The 20,697-nt window shown below is 41.9% G+C and overlaps 1 protein-coding gene across 1 annotated transcript in view; it reads right to left on the reverse strand.

Moving 5' to 3' along the window:
- Positions 1 to 1,232: 1,232 nt before the first annotated feature.
- The window catches only part of EXTL3 (exostosin like glycosyltransferase 3), a 41,975-nt gene continuing 22,510 nt past the window's right edge, over positions 1,233 to 20,697 (reverse strand). Inside the window, exons 3-5 of the mRNA XM_065879382.1 lie at positions 19,828 to 19,972; positions 14,243 to 14,371; positions 1,233 to 1,785 (exon numbers count right to left, since the gene is read on the reverse strand). Of these exons, the coding sequence (XP_065735454.1) occupies positions 1,576 to 1,785; positions 14,243 to 14,371; positions 19,828 to 19,972 (484 nt within the window). The 3' untranslated portion in view covers positions 1,233 to 1,575. The remainder of the gene's footprint in view (positions 1,786 to 14,242; positions 14,372 to 19,827; positions 19,973 to 20,697) is intronic.

Genomic DNA, 20,697 nt, shown 5'->3' on the forward strand with positions numbered 1-20,697 from the left:
GTCAGGGGAAGACGGAGCTGGCTTAAGGCATGTGCGTGCCCAGGACAAGGCTGAGCCTTTGTTCAGTCAGTTGTGGGGAACCTCCTAGATTCGACTTCAGTGGAGGAAAGTGGGGACCAGAAATACGGTGGAGGCCACGGGCTAAATCCCTGCCAACAGCCACTAACGCCCTCTTTGGTTCCCCTACTGCTGCCACCACCCAAAAAAAAAAAAAAAAAAAAAAAAAAAATTAGCTTACTTTTATTTCAGCCCAGGAAATAGAAATTTAAACCCAGAGCAGAACGCGGTAATGTGGGGTGTGAATGCCTGTTTCAGGCTGGATTTGAGCTTAACCTAACAAATCCTATCCTCCCACCATTCTGACACATACCAAACCTCAGGGGGTCCCAGAACCAACCCGGCGTGAGGGATCCAATAACTATAGGATGTGAGTCCAGACAGGGGTCGGGGAAGGTGAATTTCACCAAGGTATTATCCCAAGGCAGGTGCCTTGCTGTGACTCCCCGGCCAGCCGGGTGGGGATCAAAGGATGCTCGTTTGCTCTGCGGCAGAGAGAGTAGGCCGACCTGCAACCACCCAGACCACACCTGAAGAGCAGCCCACCAGGCTTCTGTTCTCGTACGTGAGAGAACCTGCAGGAAAGTCTGTAGCCAAAGCACAGCATGTCTTTCAAAGGAGGGTCGAAGAAGAAGAGCCATTTGGGGGTTTGTCTGCAGGTCTCGGTCCTTCCTCAGTCTTCTCTCTCAAACAGGGGGTAGGGAGAGAGCTGAGCTGAGAACCCAGACAGCACGACCCAGCGGGGAGTCCTCAAACCCACCAAGTCCTGCACAGGGAGGCTCCACTGGCCCCAAAGGTGCAGATCCCCATACCTCGAGCTACAGAGCCCTGGTTGGCAACAGGTCTTATCTTGGGCAGGGCCCTGTAACAGGGCCACGCCCAGCCCTTTCTTGTTTCTGCACACAGATAGATGCCCCTGGGGAGGACGGAGACGATCTGTAAAGATGAGCCAGATACCAGAAGGCCAGGATCCATCTCCACCAAAATACAGACCACCGTGGTACGTCCCTCACTTTGTGAGATGGGCAGAAATGCCAAACTCCCCCTCAAATATATATATATATGTATATGTGAGTGTGTGTGCATATATACATATACACGCACATGTATATACACATATGTGTATATATACACATGTATATAAATAAGCCTCGAATGGCAAATCTGAAACGCTCTTTTTAAATAATAATAGTAGTTGTTAGTGAATTAAAAACCACAAACCAGCTGCCCTGGGCTTATGAACTGTGTGAGTGACTCTCCAGAGTCCCTGTGGCCCTCAGTGTAAGCTATCACCAGTGCCCTGTGTAGGGAGCCCTGGTGTCCTGGGACCAGGGCTCCGGCCAGTGTGGCTGATTTCAAGAGCAAGGCAGCTCTGTCCCTCCCACTCTCCCTGCCAGCTCTCCCAGCAGAGGGTCTGGGCCACCCACCCAGTGGGCATCCCTGAGGTCCTTCCACGTCTAGGGACCTCAGGAGCTGCCTCCCTCACTCTGCTCATCCTCTCCCATATGCGCAATGCCCCTAGATGAACTTGAAGCACTTGGTCTTGTCGTGGGGCAGGCGGGTCTTGAAGAGCACAGAGTCCACGCGGAACTGTGTGTACAGCAGGGGCATATAGCCGTACACCTTGACAAAGAAGTTGATACACTTGTGCCGCTCGTGAAAGTGGGAATCGTCGTGTGACAGAGCCTGAGGGCATCCTGGGCATCGGAAAGTCCACCGTGACGTCACCTGGGAGCGGGGAAGAAAGAGCACAAAGTGAGAACCACAGGTGCTGAGACAGAGACCCCAGAGCTGAACCGACCGACGCCTCCTCTTCCACGGTGACGACACCGAGTCGATGGCTACACTCACTCAGAGCAAGTCGGGAGCCAGAGCCCAGGGCTCTCTTCCTGCCACGGACAGATCTACATTAGTATTAAGGACACGCTTCCAAACGGCCTATACGTAACCAATATCAAAAGCCTTGAGGTGTTCAGTGGTGCCTATCTCAGTAACACTACTTGTACTATTTATCTTGGTTGCACAGCAAGACGTAGGTGTAAAGTTGTTCATTTCATCAGTGTTTTTAATAGCAAACTACTGGAAAACTACCCATCAAAAGGGGATAGATAAATCATTATAAAATACTGCATGTCCATTAAAAAAGATGTTTAAGAAAGTTATATTTAAAGACATGGAAAAGTGGTCATATTATAGTTTAGTGGTTATTATTATGATGAAATTCCAAGCAATTAGAAAAGTATGAAGAATAATACAACAGCTTCACTATCAACAACATGGCAGATTAAATAACATAAACCCCCCTGAGCACAGAATCCCTGAAAAGGCAGGATGAAATACAGAAACCGTCTCTTTAAATATATTGGCTGAACTTATAATGAAAGAAGTCAAGTCCTCAGAAGCCAAAGTAATGAAAAGGCCTGAATCCAGCAAGACAGCCAGGAGCTCGGGTTTTCATGAGGCTGGAGCGCCCACAGTCAGGAAATCAAATTGGAGACTTTTTGAAACCCTGGGACCCGGTGGAAGGCCACAAGGGCAGGAGGCAGCCCTGCAGAGACAGGCGGTGAAGCAGCATTTCCTTCTCAGTCTGAGCTCTAAGTGGAGGAGGAAACATCCCCTCTGAGAAACTGACAACCAGAAGCCGGCCCTCACACAGCTGAGGCTAGAATTATAACCCCCTGTGTGTCCTGAAAAGCCCCAACATACTAATTTAGCTTAAACAGGTCTCAAGGAGGTAGTAAGCCAAGGCACATGGAAGAAGCAAGTACAAATCCTCTCAGACTCAGGCCTTAAAGAAGTGCTATAAGCAAAACCCCAAAGAATATGACCTCACAATCAAAAGTCACAAAAAAGGGGATGAGTCGCATGAAGGAGACTGCAGAAAGAAACAACAGAACCAGACCCCAAAACACTGCAAAACGGCAGAAATATCAGATAGGGACGGTGACAATAAATGTGTATCATATGTACAATAAAATTCTGAAAGATTACTCAAGGTTTGATGGAAGAAACAGGGACTATCAAAAAAATCCTTGTGGATATGAAAAAGAACCAAATAGGGACTTCCCTGGCGGTCCAGTGGTTAAGACTCTGCACTTCCCATGCAAGAGGCGCGGGTTCAATCCCTGGCCGGGGAAATAAGATCCCATATGCCACATGGCACTGCTAAAAGAAAAAAATTAAAAAGAAAAGAAAGAACCAAATAGGACAACAGAATTGAAAAGTATATTAAACTTACTGTGGTCATCACCTCATGATGGTTTGTAACAAATCGTTATGTTGTACACCTTAAACTTATAAAGTGCTGTGCGTCAATTACATCTCAATAAAACTGGGGGGAAATAAGTATACTGAATTAACTCAGATACTCAATGGATGGGTGAAGAGAAAATCAGTGACGAAAAGTATACTAAAATTATTACCCAGAATGGAAAATATTGAAAAAAAGCTTTAAAGAAATATGAAAGCAAGATTAAGAGACATGGAAAGAGATACTGTATGATTCCATTTATATAAAGTTCAAAACGGATCCTGGAGCAGAAGACAGCCATCATTCTGGCAGCTGAGCACTCCTTCCTGCTCTGAGCCTCGCCCCAGCCTCCGGGGCCCAGCACACGCTCTGCCCTGCCCGCCCCCTGCTGCAGGCGCTCAGCCTCAGGTTCTGAGCCCCGGCAGAGAGCCTCCGCCTCCGGGGTTTCCACTCCAGCGCTCCAGGCCGGGAGGGCTAGGCCGGGGAAGTGAGGGCAGATGCGGAAAGCAGGGAAAAGTGCAGAGTCGGGGCCAGGGCAGCAGAGACCACGGCAGAGCACGCCCCACCCCGACACCCTCCCCTGTCTCCTTCTGTGCCGGGCACTAAACGGTGCTTTGGAATCTTTTACCTGTTGTGCCCAGTTCTGCTCAAGCCCACTTGAGGAACATGTTTTGTATTTATCCTTGTTTACCAAAGACCAAACACTGGCTTGGAGGCAGTCTCGCTCCCCTGCCTCTCCAGTTAGTGAGAATCTGCGCATAGATTGGTCTAGGCTTTTTATGTGTCTCAGCCACAGAGGAACTAAACCTCTGACTCTCCCTGGTCCAGCGATCCCTGCCAGGTGTAGGGCCTTTGTAGAGAGCACTCCTCTTCTAAGGGCTCATCGGGGAGCAGGTGTAACTTGTCTGGCCTCACTCCACGTGTGTAGCCTGTGCCCTGGGCCTGGACCAGTTACACTGTCAGCAGGGAGATGCTTGGGCTCCAGCCAGCCTTGCTGCCCCAGAGAATCATGGAACGTGTTCCGAGAATATGGGGACTAAGAGTTCCCAACCCCAGGCCTGAGGGCGCAGCTTTCTCTCATGCGGCTCTGTGTTGTATTCTATGTTATTTTGCTACCTGATCATTCTAGTTTAAAAAAAAAAAAGACTCAGCAAAAGTTATGGAAATCTGAATAAAGGATAAACCCTGGTCATATAAAATGTATCAATATTGATTCATTAATTGGGACAAATGTACCATACTAATGTAAGATGTTAATAATGGGGAAACTATATGGGGGTATATGGGAGTTCTGCACTGTCTTCGTAACTTCTGTTTTAATATCAAGAGTTTATTTTAGAGGTAAGCCATAGTGTTTAGGGATACATACTTAGGTGATACAAGTGTAAAGAAAAACAACAATGGAGTGGATACCATTAAAGACACGACAGTAACTGTATTCATCTCCTAGGGCTGTCGTAACACAAACTACCACAGATTCAGTGACTTAAGAAACCAGAAGTTTACTCTCTCACAGCTCTGGAGGCTGGAAGTCTGAAATCAAGGTGTCAGCTGGGCATCCTCTCTCTGAAGGCTGTAGGAAACAACCTGCCCCATGCCCTTCTCTTAGTGCCTGCACTGCCACAGCCCTTGGCCTTCCCTGGCTTGTAGATGATGCTCCATCCTCACACAGCACTCTCCCCTCAAGTGTCTGTGCCTCTGTGTCTCTTCTTACAAGGACATCAGTCATAGTACTCTACTATGTACTTCATCTCAACTTGATTATATCTGCAAAGACCCTATTGCCAAATAAAGTCACATTCACACGTTAACAGGGGTTAGGACGTAAACATACCTTTTGGCGGGTCACAATAACAGGGGTTAGGACGTAAACATATCTTTTGGCGGGTCACAATAACAGGGGTTAGGACTTAAACATATCTTCTGGCGGGTCACAATAAACAACCTACCCTCTGGCCTCAAAAATTTTATGTCCTTCCTCTATGCAAAATACATTCATCCAACATCTCTTAAAACTCAACCCATTCCAGGATCAACACTAAGTCCAAAATCTCATCCAAATACAATCAACTCAGTCCCAAATCTCTTTTAAATCGTCTAAATTGGATATGGTTAAGACTGTGGATATGGTCCATCCTGGGATAAAATTCCTCTCTATCTGTGGACACGTGAAACCTAGAGGACAATTATCTATCTCAAAAATGCAACGGTGGGTCAGGCATAAGATAGACATTCTATTTCAAAAGAGAGAAACAGGGAAGAAAAAGAGGCCATGCATCCTGAACACGTCCAAACCCCAGCAGGGCAAGTCCCATTAGGTTTCAAGGCACGAGAGCAACCCTCTCTGTCCTCCTGGACTGGGGGCGCAGCAGCCCTCAGGAGGTGGCCCCGTCCTCCGGAGCCAAGGGGGTGTGGTCCTGCCTCTGGGCCATTGGTGACCGCAGCAGCCCCACCAGCCTCTGAGCCATTCTTCCCATCACCTGAAGCGAGTAACACATTCTCAGCCAACTAGCTCTATCGGCCCACTTCCCGCTGGGAGAATCCCAGGAGTTCCTTCCTTCAGTTCGCCCCGTCTCTGTCCCCTTCGGCTCAAGCTCGCAGTGGTCCTGATTTCTGGAAGCTGGAAGTCAGAAATCGAGGTGTTGGCAGGGCCACGTGCTGCTCTGTGAGGGGCCCAGGAGGAATCGGTTCTACGCCTTTCTCGTTGGGGTTCCTTGGCTCACACATCACTCACATCTCTGCCTCACGTCACATGGGGTTTCTCCCTGTGTGTGTGCCTCTGGGTCTCTTCACCTCTCATAACAGGACACCAGCCATACGATTAAGGGCTCACCCTACTCCAGTCTGACTTCATTTCAACTTGACTACGTTTGCAAAGACCCTATTTACAGTTAAGATTACATACACAAGTACTGGAACTAGGACTCAAACATACCTTTTTCTTGTGGTGGGGGGAGACACAATTCAACCCACAACAGTGATTAAAACTGGGGCTGAGGAAGGAGGTTGAGATTGGGAAGGGGCATGCAGGAGCTTCTGGGGTCCTGACACCCCATGTTTAATGGGTTGTTTTATAATAATTAAGCTGTGCACTTAAATTTTATGCCTTTTTCTATATGAGCATTATATTTTACAACTTAGAAGTCTGAAAAAAATAAAATGAAGAAACAAGCAACCTGAAAATTTCTATAATCATTAAAGAAATTGAATCTATAGTTTAGTACCCTCCCACAAAAGACATGCAAAGCCCCAAAAGATGTCAAAGGTTGAGTTCTACCAAACCTCCTAGAAAACACAATGCCAATTGTGCACAAACTCTTCCATAAAATAGAAAAAAAGGGGAACTTGCCCCAAACTCATATAATGAGACTAATTACAATTTTCGTACCAAAACCAGAAATAAATAATACTAGAAAGGAACTTCCCTGGTGGAGCAGTGGTTAAGAATCCACCTGCCAATGCAGGGGACACAGGTTTGATCCCTGGTCCAGGAAGATCCCACATGCCTCAGAGCAACGAAGCCCGTGCACCACAACTACTGAGCCTGCACTCTAGAGCCCGCGAGCCACAACTACTGAAGCCCGTGCACCTAGAGCCCGTGCTCCACAACAAGAGAAGCAACCACAACGAGAAGCCCGCACACCGCAACGAAGAGTAGCCCCCACTCACCGCAACTAGGGAAAGCCCATGCACAGCAACGAAGACCCAATGCAACCAAAAATAAATAAATAAATAAAATTTAAAAAATAATAGTAATACTAGAAAGGAAAAATCACAGGCTCACTTACTCATGAACACGAATTCAAGTAATCCAAACAAAATACCAGAAAACCAAATCCAGAAATTTATAAAAAGAATTGTGACCAAATGTGTTTACCCAAAGAAAGCATGGGGCTTCCCTGGTGGCACAGTGGTTGGGGGTCCGCCTGCCAGTGCAGGGGACACGGGTTCGTGCCCTGGTCTGGGAAGATCCCACATGCCGCGGAGCGGCTGGGCCCGTGAGCCATGGCCGCTGAGCCTGCGCATCCGGAGCCTGTGCTCCGCAACGGGAGAGGCCACAGCGGTGAGAGGCCCGCGTACCGCAAAAAAAAAAAAAAAAGAAGAAAGCATGAATGTCAACACAAGAGATTAAAGGTAAAACACATGACTGTATCAATGGATAATAGGAAATGTACTCAATAAAATTAAAGAATCATTCATAATAAAGATCCTTAGCTAATAAGGAATAGGAAGAAACTTCAATAAGCTAAAATGTAAAGCAAGCATCACACCTAATAGCACACTATCTGAAGCATCCCTTTAAAATCACGAATAAAACCAAGATGCCCGTCATCACTATTTCTATTCAATACTGTACTAGAGGTCCTGGCTACTATAAAAAATAAAATAAAATGGCTTATGAGGATTGGAAAGGAAAAAACAAAACAGTTCTTTGCATGAGGGATATATGACAGTCAACACAGAAAACCCTTATCAATCAACAAAAATTTTTAAATGGAGTTTTAGCAAGTTTCCTAGATATAAGAAACAAATAGTTCTATAACGATGAAAGAAAATGTAACTTTTGGAAAATACCATTTAAAATATCAACAAAATATGCAGAATACCTAGAAATAAGTCTAACAAAAGATGTTCAGAGACCTCTATTGCAAAATTATTGTGGAACTTTATAGCCTGGGGATTATATAATATTCGATAATTTTTAAAAGCTATCAATTTTCCCCATTTCACCTACAGATTCAATTCCTATCAAAATCCCAACTCTGTGTGTGTCTGTGTCTGTCTTGACAAGCTAATGATTCCAAAATTTATGTGGGAGGAGAAAGGGCCAACAATAGGCAAGACACTCTTGAAATACAGGGTTAAGTTAAAGAGGATTTGTCTTAGCAGATAAAAAAAAAAATAATTCTAAAGATATGACAATTAATGTGATTTTGGCACATGAACAAACTGGACCAACAGACCAGAATAAAAGAATCCTTAAACAGATCCATGTACACACAGACATTTGAACAATGACAGACCAGCACTGCAGATCACTGGGTATGGATGAACTAAGTGTGTAATAAAAACTGCTTAGGAGACAAAAAAGAAATTGGGACCCTATCTCACATTATACACAAAAATCACTTCCACATGGATTAATGATTTAAATACAACAGGGCAAAACCTAAAACTTTTAGAAGAGTATGGGGGAGACTTTGGGACAATGAACATGAATAAACTATAGTTACAAGCATCAACACTGACTAAGCTCACAAACAGACTGAGTTTTTTAAAAGCTAAATGCAGAGGAATGCTTATAGTTTGATTTCATTTACATAAAGCTTAAAAATGCCGATCATTTAGAGATGAATACGCATATGGTAAAATCATTTTTTTAAGGGAGGAGGGGAAGGGGATTTTTAAAACAGAACTCAGGATAGCAATTATCTATGGAAGGAAGAAGCAGGCTGGGATTATGGAGGTACATGTACAATGGATGGGTATTTAAAATATTACACCTTATTTTCAGTATCATTTTTATTCCACGGGTCTTTGTTTAAAGACGGTATGTATTTAAAGAATCATATGACTATATATGTATGAAACACATGCTACTAGTTTAAAATACAGAAATGAAATGTTATGCTTAAAAAAGGGGAAGAATGTAACAAACAAGCAAACCCACCAGTTGTGTCAAATATTGACACTTTGCCCTATTCGTTTCAGATTACATATATATTTTTCTTCCTTTTTTTTTTTTTTTTTTTAAGAAACAAAACCTTACAAATAGAGTTATTCCTTGTGCCACCCTCCCTCCTTCCTTTCCTCTCCTGCTAGGTCATGGGGAACATGACCTTTAATTATACTTGATAAAATCAAACTTTCTTCAGAACAGATATCCCAATGTACACATCCACCAGCTCTGTACAGTATCTGCAATTTTAACACCTCCTTACTAACATCTGTTACTATCACTTTCATTTCTGCCCATTTGATGTGTATAAACTATACCCCATTGTTTTACCTTACACTTCCCTAATTATTACAGAAGTTGAGCATCTTTCCACATGTTTATTAGTCATCTAGGTTTCTACTTCATTGAACTACTTTTTTACAAACTAAATGAATCAACTGAGTAGTCTTTTTTTCTCATTTGGAAATTCTTTCTCTGAGTATTAATTCTTTGTCATTTATCAGCATTGTAAATGTCCCAGTCTGTGGACATAGAGGTTTGCTGAACAAAGTTTTGAATTTTAATATACTCAAACCAATCAATCTTTTCCTCTATATTTTGCACTTTTCGTCTCTCTTTGTCTACGATCACAAAAATACTTCTGTACTCTTTGTTAGAAGTGTTAAAGCTTGCATTCACATTTGGTTGATTAACCTATCTGGAATTACTTTGCGCATGGTATGATGACATGTATTTCTGTTTCATACAGAAAACCAATTATCCCAGCATTCATTTGCAGATGCCACCTTTATCACGTAGCAAGTTTCCGCACAGGCGTGGGTCTGTGTCTAGACTCTGCTTTGTGCCACTGATTTATCTGTCAACCCCTGTGCCAATATCACCTTGTCCTAATTATGTATTTTATTACCATGTCATGGTTTCTGACAAGGCAAATCCACATCTTCTTCACTGGTGTCTTGGCTATTCTGGTCCTTTGCCTTTCGATACAAGTCTGAGGATCTGTGTGTCAAGTTTCACTCCAAGCCAAATTAAACCAAATAAAGTGTCCTAACAGGATTCTGATTAGAGTTACACTGACATGTTAGACTCGGGGAGAACTGCTATCCTGATGATATGAATGTGGATGTGGTCTCTATCTCCATTTATTTAGTGGGTAACCTTATCTTACTACTGACTTCAATGGGGATCTTCTAAACTTTCACGATTCAGCGTAAATTTGCTGTAGTATTCAGGTTTTCAATAAATTCTGGAAATTCTCATATTTTTCAACTGCCCCTCCCACTTTCTCTCTACTCTTCCCTTCCTGGTTTTATGTTACACCTTCTCCTTACAGCCTCCATGTCTCTTTTTAATTTATTTATTTATTTTTGGCTGTGTTAGGTGTTCATTGCTGCTCTAGTTGCAGTGAGCAAGGGCTACTCTTGGTTGCGGTGCACGGGCTTCTCATTGCAGTGGCTTCTCTCATTGCAGAGCACAGGCTCTAGGCACACGGGCTTCAGTAGTTGTGGCATGTGGGCTTAGTAGTTGTGGCTCGCGGGCTCTAGAGCGCAGGCTCAGTAGTTGTGGCGCACGGGCTTAGTTGCTCCATGGCATGTGGGATCTTCCCAGACCAGGGCTCAAACCCGTGTCCCCTGCATTGGCAGGTGGACTCTTAACCACTGTGCCACCAGGGAAGCCCCTCCATGTCTCTTAACCTTTCTTATTTTCCATCTCTTTACATCTCTGTAATACTTCCTTGGAAATCTCTTCACATTTATCTTCTAGGTCATTAATTTTGTCTTCAGCTAAGTCTTATCTTTTTATCCCATTCACAGAGATTTTCATTTTAATAACTATAATTTTCATTTCCAGTTGTTCTATTTAGGTCTTTCAAACCTGTTTGTTCTGTTTTCTTTCTGAATGTCTGTCTTTCCCTGAATAATTTTAAAATTATTATTACTATTATAAATTGAGAAAGACATTAAAGTTGAATGGCCCATCCTGTTCATTACAGCTGAAGAATAATCCTCACACACAGCCAATATCAGCCATCAGAAGCCAGGTCTCTAGAGTTGAAACTGAGGAGTGATCATGATCACAGGCCAGGCTCCAAGGGACACACCTCAGAGACAAAACTCTGAGGGAGTCACAACCCCCAGAGGTCCCTTCACAGGACCCCACCGGTCCCCTTCCTTCACCCTCCCACCCATCGGCAGCTCTCTAGAGCTCTTCCAGTTTACAATGAGTCACTTACTACTATTCCCACCAGCTTTCACTGAAGCAGGAGACGGATGTCAAGGCAAACAGCATCTATGTCCAGCATTCTACTTTGTTCTCCCTGTACCTAAAAATCTTCCTCCTCATCTCAGACGCCAGCATACAACCTCAGGGGGAATAGTCCCTTAACCTGCCAATGACTCCACTTTGGCACAAAAAAGTTATTTTATACTGTTGTTTTCACTGAAGCAGTGGTTCCCAAATAAACATTTTTAATCATGTAACCCATCCGTAAAAAATTTTGAGATTGCAACCCCACTGTATTTATTTAAAATATATATATATATTAAGATTTATATATTACATAATAAGACATACAAAAAATTAAGAGGAATAAAGTAACAGCTCTAAGTTGAAGCCTGACTATTTACTTAAGCAATACCATGGACTGTATTTTACACGGGAACATTCCAGGTAAGTTTAGTCTAAGAGAAGTTATGCTTAGCAACAGTGAGGAAAATCATTAATAGATGCTGAGAACTTACTCAACATTAATATTAAGATGCTGACCTATGCGTCCTCTCTCTACTTCCTTATCCCCTGAGCCAGCCATCTAGCGTCTCAATGCTTTATGAATTTTTAATCCTTTATTCTGAATGAAGCCTATTTACATTCTAGATCTTTTCCTCCTCAAAAAGATAACAGTACATTATTCAAAGCAATAATATGAAATTAACTCCCTGTTTATTCAGTCAATATTGTTAAGGTATTAACATTATTGAAAGAATACTGCTATCATATAAAAGTCATGCCTTCCTAATTATAACAAGGGAGGGGACAGTGACAATTTGAAGTATTTAAAGCAAAAAAAAATTACTATTTTATAACATAAAATAGTACATATACCTGATAAAATTAGGTAAGTTAATGAAAATATTCAGCTTAAACTGGTTCTATAATATGAAGTAAATAACTGGACTCAAAATTTGAGGGAATTAACTCAGAATTTGAAGACAGGCTCAACTTATTGAGCCTTTCATTTTAAAAAGTCATCCTAATCTTGAACTGTTCTTATATTTCCATAAGATCAAGAAAATTCAGGGGCTACTTACTTTTCAAGTTTTCACTTGGGAAGAATTATGTATACCATGTGCAAATTATTTCCATCTCACTCTCTACACTGAAGAGATGTTTGATAAAACACTGGCCTAATAATATAACAAACACGCTTCCATGAAGATGAAAAATGCACCATGTCTGTGAGTGCGTCAAGTGACTGATGATATTATTAGGTACCTAATCCCTCAGATACTTTAAATTTTCATGGATAATGTTTTCTGATCTACTAGGGAGGTATAAATAGAAAGCATACGTCTTGGCTGGAGTCCAGTCCCTGGCTACACAAAAAAGGATAAATAAGGAATAGAAAACTGCACTAATCATTAATCTCTAAGACCCTTGCCTCCCTACCTTAAAGTTTACAAAGAAGTGTGCTTTTCATTGTTTAATATCAGATCTACCACTGTACCTGGAAAACATGCTATTTTTCTATAAAAAATACTATCATCATTCACAGTTTTAAAAAACACATAATCTGGGCTTCCCTGGTGGCGCAGTAGTTGAGAGTCCGCCTGCCGATGCAGGGGACACGGGTTCGTGCCCCGGTCCGGGAAGATCCCACATGCTGCGGAGCGGCTGGGCCCGTGAGCCATGGCCGCTGAGCCTGCGCATCCGGAGCCTGTGCTCCGCAACAGGAGAGGCCACAACGGTGAGAGGCCCGCGTACCGCAAAAAAAAAAAAAAAAAACACAATCTGGTGCATCATTTTGCTAATTCTTCTTCTTTTGTGAGGCTTTAGCAGAAGGCTAAGGAGTCGAAGAAACTATGGGGTAATTCAGGAGTTAAGTTATAACCCTGAGTCACACTAGTGGTTACTTGGTCTAGAACTTACTTTCAAAATGTAAGAACAATGAAATATGCACCCAATTATTATTTACTCATTGGACTAATGATATCCATGAAGGTAAACTTACTATTTTATAAAATTAAATAATACACTCTTTGACATTAACCTAAGGATATCAGCTGTGAATCCACAGCATAAACACTGACAGAGCCTAGTCATAAATACTATTAATTTGAATGGACAGATTCTCTAGTATTAATTGTTACAAGGCCTTTACCAGGCCTACCCTAACCCTCACCAGGGGACCTTTCACTTGTCTGAATCTGCAGTAATGACAGAGAGGGTGATGGAACTGGTCCTTCTGTGCACTGAGTATGAAATTGGTTATATTATGGTCAAATCTATTCACCAACTCAAAGACAAAAAACAGAACTCAAATTTCTAGAATTTTGAGGGTACTTTTGCTTTTGCGTAAATACCTTATAAAGTACTTATGTGCCAGGCACTATTCTTAGAGCTTTACACACCTTAACTGAGAAGTTCTTAAACTGTGTGTGCCATGGACACCGCTGCCACTCTGGTTTGGCAGTCTGGTGAAGCCTGTGCACTCCTCAAATGCTTTTAAATGCATAAAATACGTGAGATTACAAAGGAAACAAGTTATACTGAAATATAAAAATGTGTGCACTTTTATTACTTTATCATATTAAGTTAACAAGATCTAAGGTAAAGTTAATAACTATCATAATTTCAAAGCAGTAATGAACATAAACAATACTTTGAGATGTGGCAACAAATGTAACATGATACGAAAATACCTATGAGTTACTGCAAATACTCTTATGAATTATAGCCTGTTTCATAACTGATAAAAAGGATAAATTCCAGTTTGAGATTAGTGAAAATTAAAGATGTAATATTTTTCCCATTCAAGTTCCAAACCCTCTGATTTCTATCCATTTACGCCTAGGAAGTGAAGAGCCCCTGTATGAACAGCTCAATTAACCCTAAGACGATCTTATTTAGTTGGTGGCGTCATTGTCCCCATTTTATGGATGAGGACTCTGAGGTATGGTTGTTACCCACCGCACAACTACAAAATAAGTGAATTAAGTACACGTGTGCTCCCAGTCCCGTAAGTGAGAGGACCTCACCTTGATGGGGGGTTTCCGAGTGATGTGGGAGACGAGGAAGTTCATGGCGATGTCCTCACAGTTGATGTATTCGTCCACCATATCTCGGATGGCCTGGGGCATCACGTAAGAATACAGGTAGGCATAATACTGTCGGGTAGAAACAGAATCACATACTTTGTCAGAGGCCACAGTTCTTTAGCTTTCAGCAAAAATATGCTCGGAAGGAAGGGTGTTGTGGTGGGAGGTGGGGTATGGCAATCACTGAGAAGCGCCACTGGCATTTAGGGAGTCGGGTCCAGGGATGCTAAACACCCTGCAAGGCAGACCTTCTGCAGTGAAGAATTAGCCCGTCCAAATTGCCCTTATCACCCCCTTTGAGAATCAAAACGTCGTGTAATCTCCTTGGTACCATAGTGATTCTGCAACAATATAAAGATTTATCAAAATAGGTGGGACACTAGTTCAGCTGAACAGCCTTCTCTCTCTCTGACAAAGGCAATAAGGGATACGCAAGGGGGAAAGCCTGGTTATCTTCTCAGACCTCAGTAAGTCACTGAGCCAGGAGACATCCGATCCCTCCGTGCCTCACTTCTCACTATTGGCACCGGCTACCCCCTGCTCCAAGCCACCATCACCTCTGGCCCGCATTATTCATACAGTCCCCTAAACAGCCTCCCTGCTGCCATATTTTCCTCCCTACAGTCCATTCTCAGCACAGCAGAGCAATCGTGTTAAAACACAAGTCCAGGGCTTCCCTGGTGGCGCAGTGGTTGAGATTCCGCCTGCCAATGCAGGGGACACGGATTTGTGCCCCGGTCCGGGAAGATCCCACATGCCGCGGAGCAGCTGGGCCCGTGAGCCATGGCCGCTGAGCCTGCGCATCCGGACCCCGTGCTCCGCAACGGGAGAGGCCACAACAGTGAGAAGCCCGCGTACCGCAAAAAACCAAAACAAAACAAAACAAAAAAACACACAAGCCCAACTGAGCTCATCTCTCCTTTACTCCAAACCCCTGAAAGGCTTCTCATCTCACTCAGAGTAAAAGCCTAAGTTCTTAAAATGCCCTGCAAGGCCCACAGAATGGTTTGTGCTAGCTCAAACCTGCCAGTGAATGTCAACTGCTAAATTTTCAGGGGTTTTGTGAGACTATTTAAGAATTTTGTGAGCTTGTTATGAAAAGCAGCCATTAAAAATATAATTACATATACTTAAAATTAAATAAGTTATACTAAAAGTTACATTAAAAGCCAATAAATACCTAAAGCTCATCATTATTAGTTAACTAATTAATACATTTTACAATTATTTATTACATTTACTGTCATCTTTTTTTTTAATTGTTTGGTCATGCCTCATGGCATGCGGGATCCTAGTTCCCTAACCAGGGATCAAACCCGTGCCCCCTGCAGTCGAAGTGCAGAGTCTTAACCACTGTACCGCCAGGGATGTCCCACATTAACTGTCATCTTGAGGCTGTTTATGTCTATCATATCTGTATGGTGAAAATACTCTATAACTGGCATGGACCTGCCCATCTCTTCCAAACACCATGTTCATTGACTCATACTGATAACTTGAACTCGGCCATGGTAAGAATATTTACACGACAGAAATGGGCAAATGCCATAAAACAGCAAATGTTAATGGTGATGTGTTGCAATATGCTGACAATGAACAGGTGAGGTGCCTAATAAAACCTTACTACCTTAAATAGTAGAATCTATATAGCGAAATAATCATAAAATTTTTGTACCAAAAAGTGGTTTGCTGGTTATCTTGTGGCAGAGTACTTAAGAGATGGTGAACTTAAAAGATGAATTACACATTTTTCTTTTACAAAAAGACAGGTGATTAAAATCTGTGTACCCTTTAAATGGCCAGTGACTGTCATCAGTAGGCTAATGAGAATATTTATTAATTGAATACAATCCATATCTTTATCAAGGGAAATGTGACACTATAAAAGAAAAAAGAAAGAACTGACTTAAAAATATATGGAGAAAGCATTATGAAAACAAATGTTTAGAAGTATTACCACTATTATGTGATTTTTTTCATGCCAAAAATCATTTTTAAAATATAGAAAAACTTTTGTAACCTGTTTTAAAATCTTCTAAATGAAAAGTTTCAGTGAATTTAGAACCTACTCTAAAATATAAAAATGTAACATCTTCTCATTAGTTTGCTAAAAAAACTGAACGCATCGTAGAAGATGGAAATTCTAGTCCAATTTCAACAAAATGCTACCAAATTGGTGGATAAGTATCACAACTTAGGAAGCATGGCAATAAGGTATTTCTTCCAGGGGCAGTGATTAAAACCAAGTATCAGAAATATGCTTAATTTTGGATATATATACACTACCAAATGTAAAATAGCTAGCTAGTGAGAAGCAGCTGCATAGCACAGGGAGATCAGCTCGGTGCTTTGTGTCCACCTAGAGGGGTGGGATAGGGAGGGTGGGAGGGAGGGAGATGCGAGAGGGAGGGGATATGGGGATATATGTATACATATAGCTGATTCACTTTGTTATACAGCAGAAACTAACACACCATTGTAAAGCAATTATACTCCAATAAAGATGTTAAATTAAAAAAATACATGCTTAATTTAGAAATAGACCTCTGAGTTGCCATAATACACAGTGTCGAATCAAGATTTTCAAAAATAATAAAGCATATTCAATCATATTGCTTTCACTAAAATTTAAGCATTTAGTGAGAATATTATTGTGAAACTCTTTCATCTTTATCTCAACCTTATAAAAATTTCTGTAAGTACAGTAGTATGCATATTATAATTTATAAATAAATATATACATTTGTGAGATACCAAAGTATTTTACTGATAGGCACTTAGGATTAAAAAAAAAAAACTTGATTGCTCTAGATTAGGGATGACCAACTTAGCTGCTTGCAAGGGCCAAACAAGGAAGGCAAATAAATAATAGACACGTTAAAGAAACGGGTGTAAGAAAAATACAGTCACGGGACAAGTAAGCACACACGTGTCCTCCTCCAGGGAACGGTGGCTATGCAGCTCCAGCCAGCTGGTGCCAGGCAGGAACCCTGCTCCAGTATGACCTGATCTCCATTTTCATTGAGGTCCAGATCTTTTCGTAAAATTCTCTGATTTTTAAAACCTGGCAGTGTATGGGACATCACCAGGGGGCTAAATAAACATCTGTAACCACAGAAGGCTTCAGGGCAGCTAGTTTGTAAACCTTGCCCTAGATTTTCAAAGAGAAACAAACAAACAAACCTAAGTTTTATTAAGTCAATTATTTATTACTTAAAAGTAAAGGGATCCGACTATTGTTATTTTTAAAGAGCAAGCAGAGATTTGATACGGTAGACTTTCCAGAAGACAAGTAAATTCTCACGGTGTGAGTATGCACTGCTAAAACGGGGGGCTCTTTCTCAAATGACCAGTGTGAAAATAAATGACTCCTAGTTAGGTGTGGTTTCTCAGCCCGATGCTTTCTAATTCTACTCACAGCCCAACCAAAGCCCACAAGTTTGGAAAATAATCATGAGAGCCAAGTTCAAGAATGGGATGAGCATAGCAGCTTCACACATTAAATTTTAAAAAGAAAAAAAAAAAGTGAGAGTGTAATGACCTCTTAAGGCTGGTTCAAAATGCTCCCGGTAAGATGACTTTTAAGGTAAAACTGAGGAGACTTGCAAGATGCCACCTCTGAGATATGAAATACATGAGGGACAAAAGATTTGAAGGTGGGGTGCGGGGAGAGATAATCAGCTTTTTGGGGAAAAGTTCAGCTTGAAGTACCAGAGGGACATACAGGGGATGTCCCAGAGGGACATACAGGGGATGTCCTGAAAACAATTAAATACACGAGTAAAGCTCTCAAGGAAAGGCCTTGGCTGGAATATAAGGACGGAAATCACCAGCTTACGGATGCTAAGAAAAGCCACAAGACACTGAGAGTACAAGAGAACATTTAAGGAAAACACAAAGTAAGAAGAGCACTAGACAGCTATATATAAAATAATCAACAAGGACCTACTGTAGAGCACAGGGAACTCTAACTCTGTATTACAGTATTCTGTAATAACCTATATGGGAAAAGAATCTGAAAAAGAATAGATATATGTGTATATATAACTGAATCACTTTGCTGTACACCTGAAACTAAAACATTGTAAATCAACTTACGCCAATATAAAATAAAAATTAAATTAAAAAAAGAAGAGCGCTAGACAGAAGTAGAACCCTGTGATACTTTAACAATTACAGGGAGACAGTGCGCTGGATGGGTCTTCCAGGAGGGCATGGAGCGGAGATCAGGGTGATGGGCCAGGTGCTAACATCTTTGATGACCATGAAGGGATGATTAGTAGGAGGCTGGCAGATGGAGCAACAAGACAGACACCATGAACCTCAAATGAGATTTTACATGACAGGTGAGAAGTAATTGTCTAGAAGTGTCACCAGTAAGCAGTGCAAATGGTTCTCTACACCTTGCTCCAAAGTACAAATCGGGGGAAATGAGTAGCCTCAATCACTGGCCCTGGAAGGAATAAAAGGAAAGCACTGTCCTCGGAGACAAGTCAGGTTTCAATCAGATCAAGGAGATGGAGGAGGTGCTCTGTGAAGTGCGGGGTGTAGGCAGTTTGGCGATCTCAAAACAGGGATTCTTCAGAACCCAGAGGGAGGACTTGGGAGGGAAGGTATAGTGCAGCACTAACCAACAGAAATATACTGAGAGTCACAGTTGTCATTTTAAATTTTCTAGTAGCCAGGTTTTTAAGTAATAAAAAGAAACAGTAAAATTAATTAGTAATATATTTTATTTAACCCAGTGTATCCAAAATAATTGCACTTTCACATACAATCAATATAAAAAATTACTGACACAGTTTACACTCTTTCTTTCACGCTAAGTTTTCAAAGTCTGCTGCGTACTTTACACGTGGAGCACATCTCAACACTGACTAGTCATATTTCAAGTGCCCAGTAGCCACATGTGGCCAGGGGCTACTTTACAGAACAGATGACATGCAGAGGGAAGATGAGTCAGGAGCAAGAAAAGAGAACAGTTTAGCGACAACAGTACAGGAGAGCAGTAATGACTGGAAGGATTTGCACAGTGAATTTTCAACGAAAACCAGGATGTGAGGCAACATGAAAATTAAAAGCTCTAAGGAATCAACTAGAACTTGCAGAGCCCCAACAGACAGAGGTTTGTGGTGGGGCTTGGGATAGAGGTGGTTGAGTCAGAAGAGGGCCAGGTTCAGCCTTCTGTTGACCAGGTCATGTCTGGAATGGTTGTGGGGAAACTGGACAACATTTTGGCCCAACGCCCTCGATTTTACAGAGGGAGAGCCAGTGCCCGGGAAGATATACTGATTTTCCTATTGACCTATGTGCAATTATACAGGCAGCCTTCTCATCCGGACTTTTTATTCTAGTGTTGCTCTAATCATCTTGATCACTGTCTTTAAAAATAGAAATAACTTAATTCTAGCAGAGAAGGGATATATAAGAAGCGCTAGTAGAGCTAACTTTAAAGCAGCATTTCACTGCCCCACAAAGGCTCAACTCCTACCAAGTTCGTGTCAATCCTACCAGCTTTTTCTTACCTTGTGGAAGAAGGCAGCACCTGTCAGCACCATGGACAGCTCACAGGAGTAGTTGGAGTTGTAGAGCCAGGACTGATGAGGGATGTCCCACGCATGGTAACGGCCAGGGAAACCCACAATGCGGTCCCGTGCTTCTCTCCACACCCTCAAAAAACACAAGTATATGCATGCTCCTGAGTACAAAGCTCTAAGGTTATCAGAAACGTTTAAAAGTATTGCCTCTATTTTGCAGACTCTTGACTCTTTGAGCTGTTAACTTCTTTTAAAAAAAACACAAACAACTGTATATACCAAATCAATCACAAAATAAAAAGGATAAAAATAAACAGTGTCAGGAATTCCCTCCAGTCCAGTGGTTGGGGCTCTGTGCTTTCACTGCTGAGGGCGCAGGTTCAATCCCTGGTTGGGAACTAAGATCCCACAAGCCACATGGTCATAAAAAAATAAACAAACAAGCAGTGTCACCCACAGCTTCCTTAATAAGTACCTGTTTATTGATCCTCTAACTTCTGGCAGCCAGCATCTCTCCAGCCTTTACAGAAGGAAAAAGTTGGAATAACACAGAAAGGACCTAAGGATCTAAGTATCTAAGGAGTCTAAGGCATTAAAGGTCTCCAGAATGGGATAAGTATAGCAATCTGCTAAGAAGCAGGAAGAAGATGATTTTTATATCTATTTATTTTTAATCTTATTTAATTTCTAAAATGGTTTATTTTTAATGTGTACGACATATTAGGACTTGTATATAATTTATGTGTATTGCATACTTAACTTCTCTTTTACTGAGCGGGTACACTATAAAAAAAAAGCTTAGAGGGGAATTCCCTGGTGGTCCAGTGGATAAGACTGTGTGCTTCCACTGCAGAGGAC

This window comes from Phocoena phocoena, chromosome 6, assembly GCF_963924675.1.
Source record: "Phocoena phocoena chromosome 6, mPhoPho1.1, whole genome shotgun sequence".
Taxonomy (NCBI): Eukaryota; Metazoa; Chordata; class Mammalia; order Artiodactyla; family Phocoenidae; genus Phocoena; species Phocoena phocoena.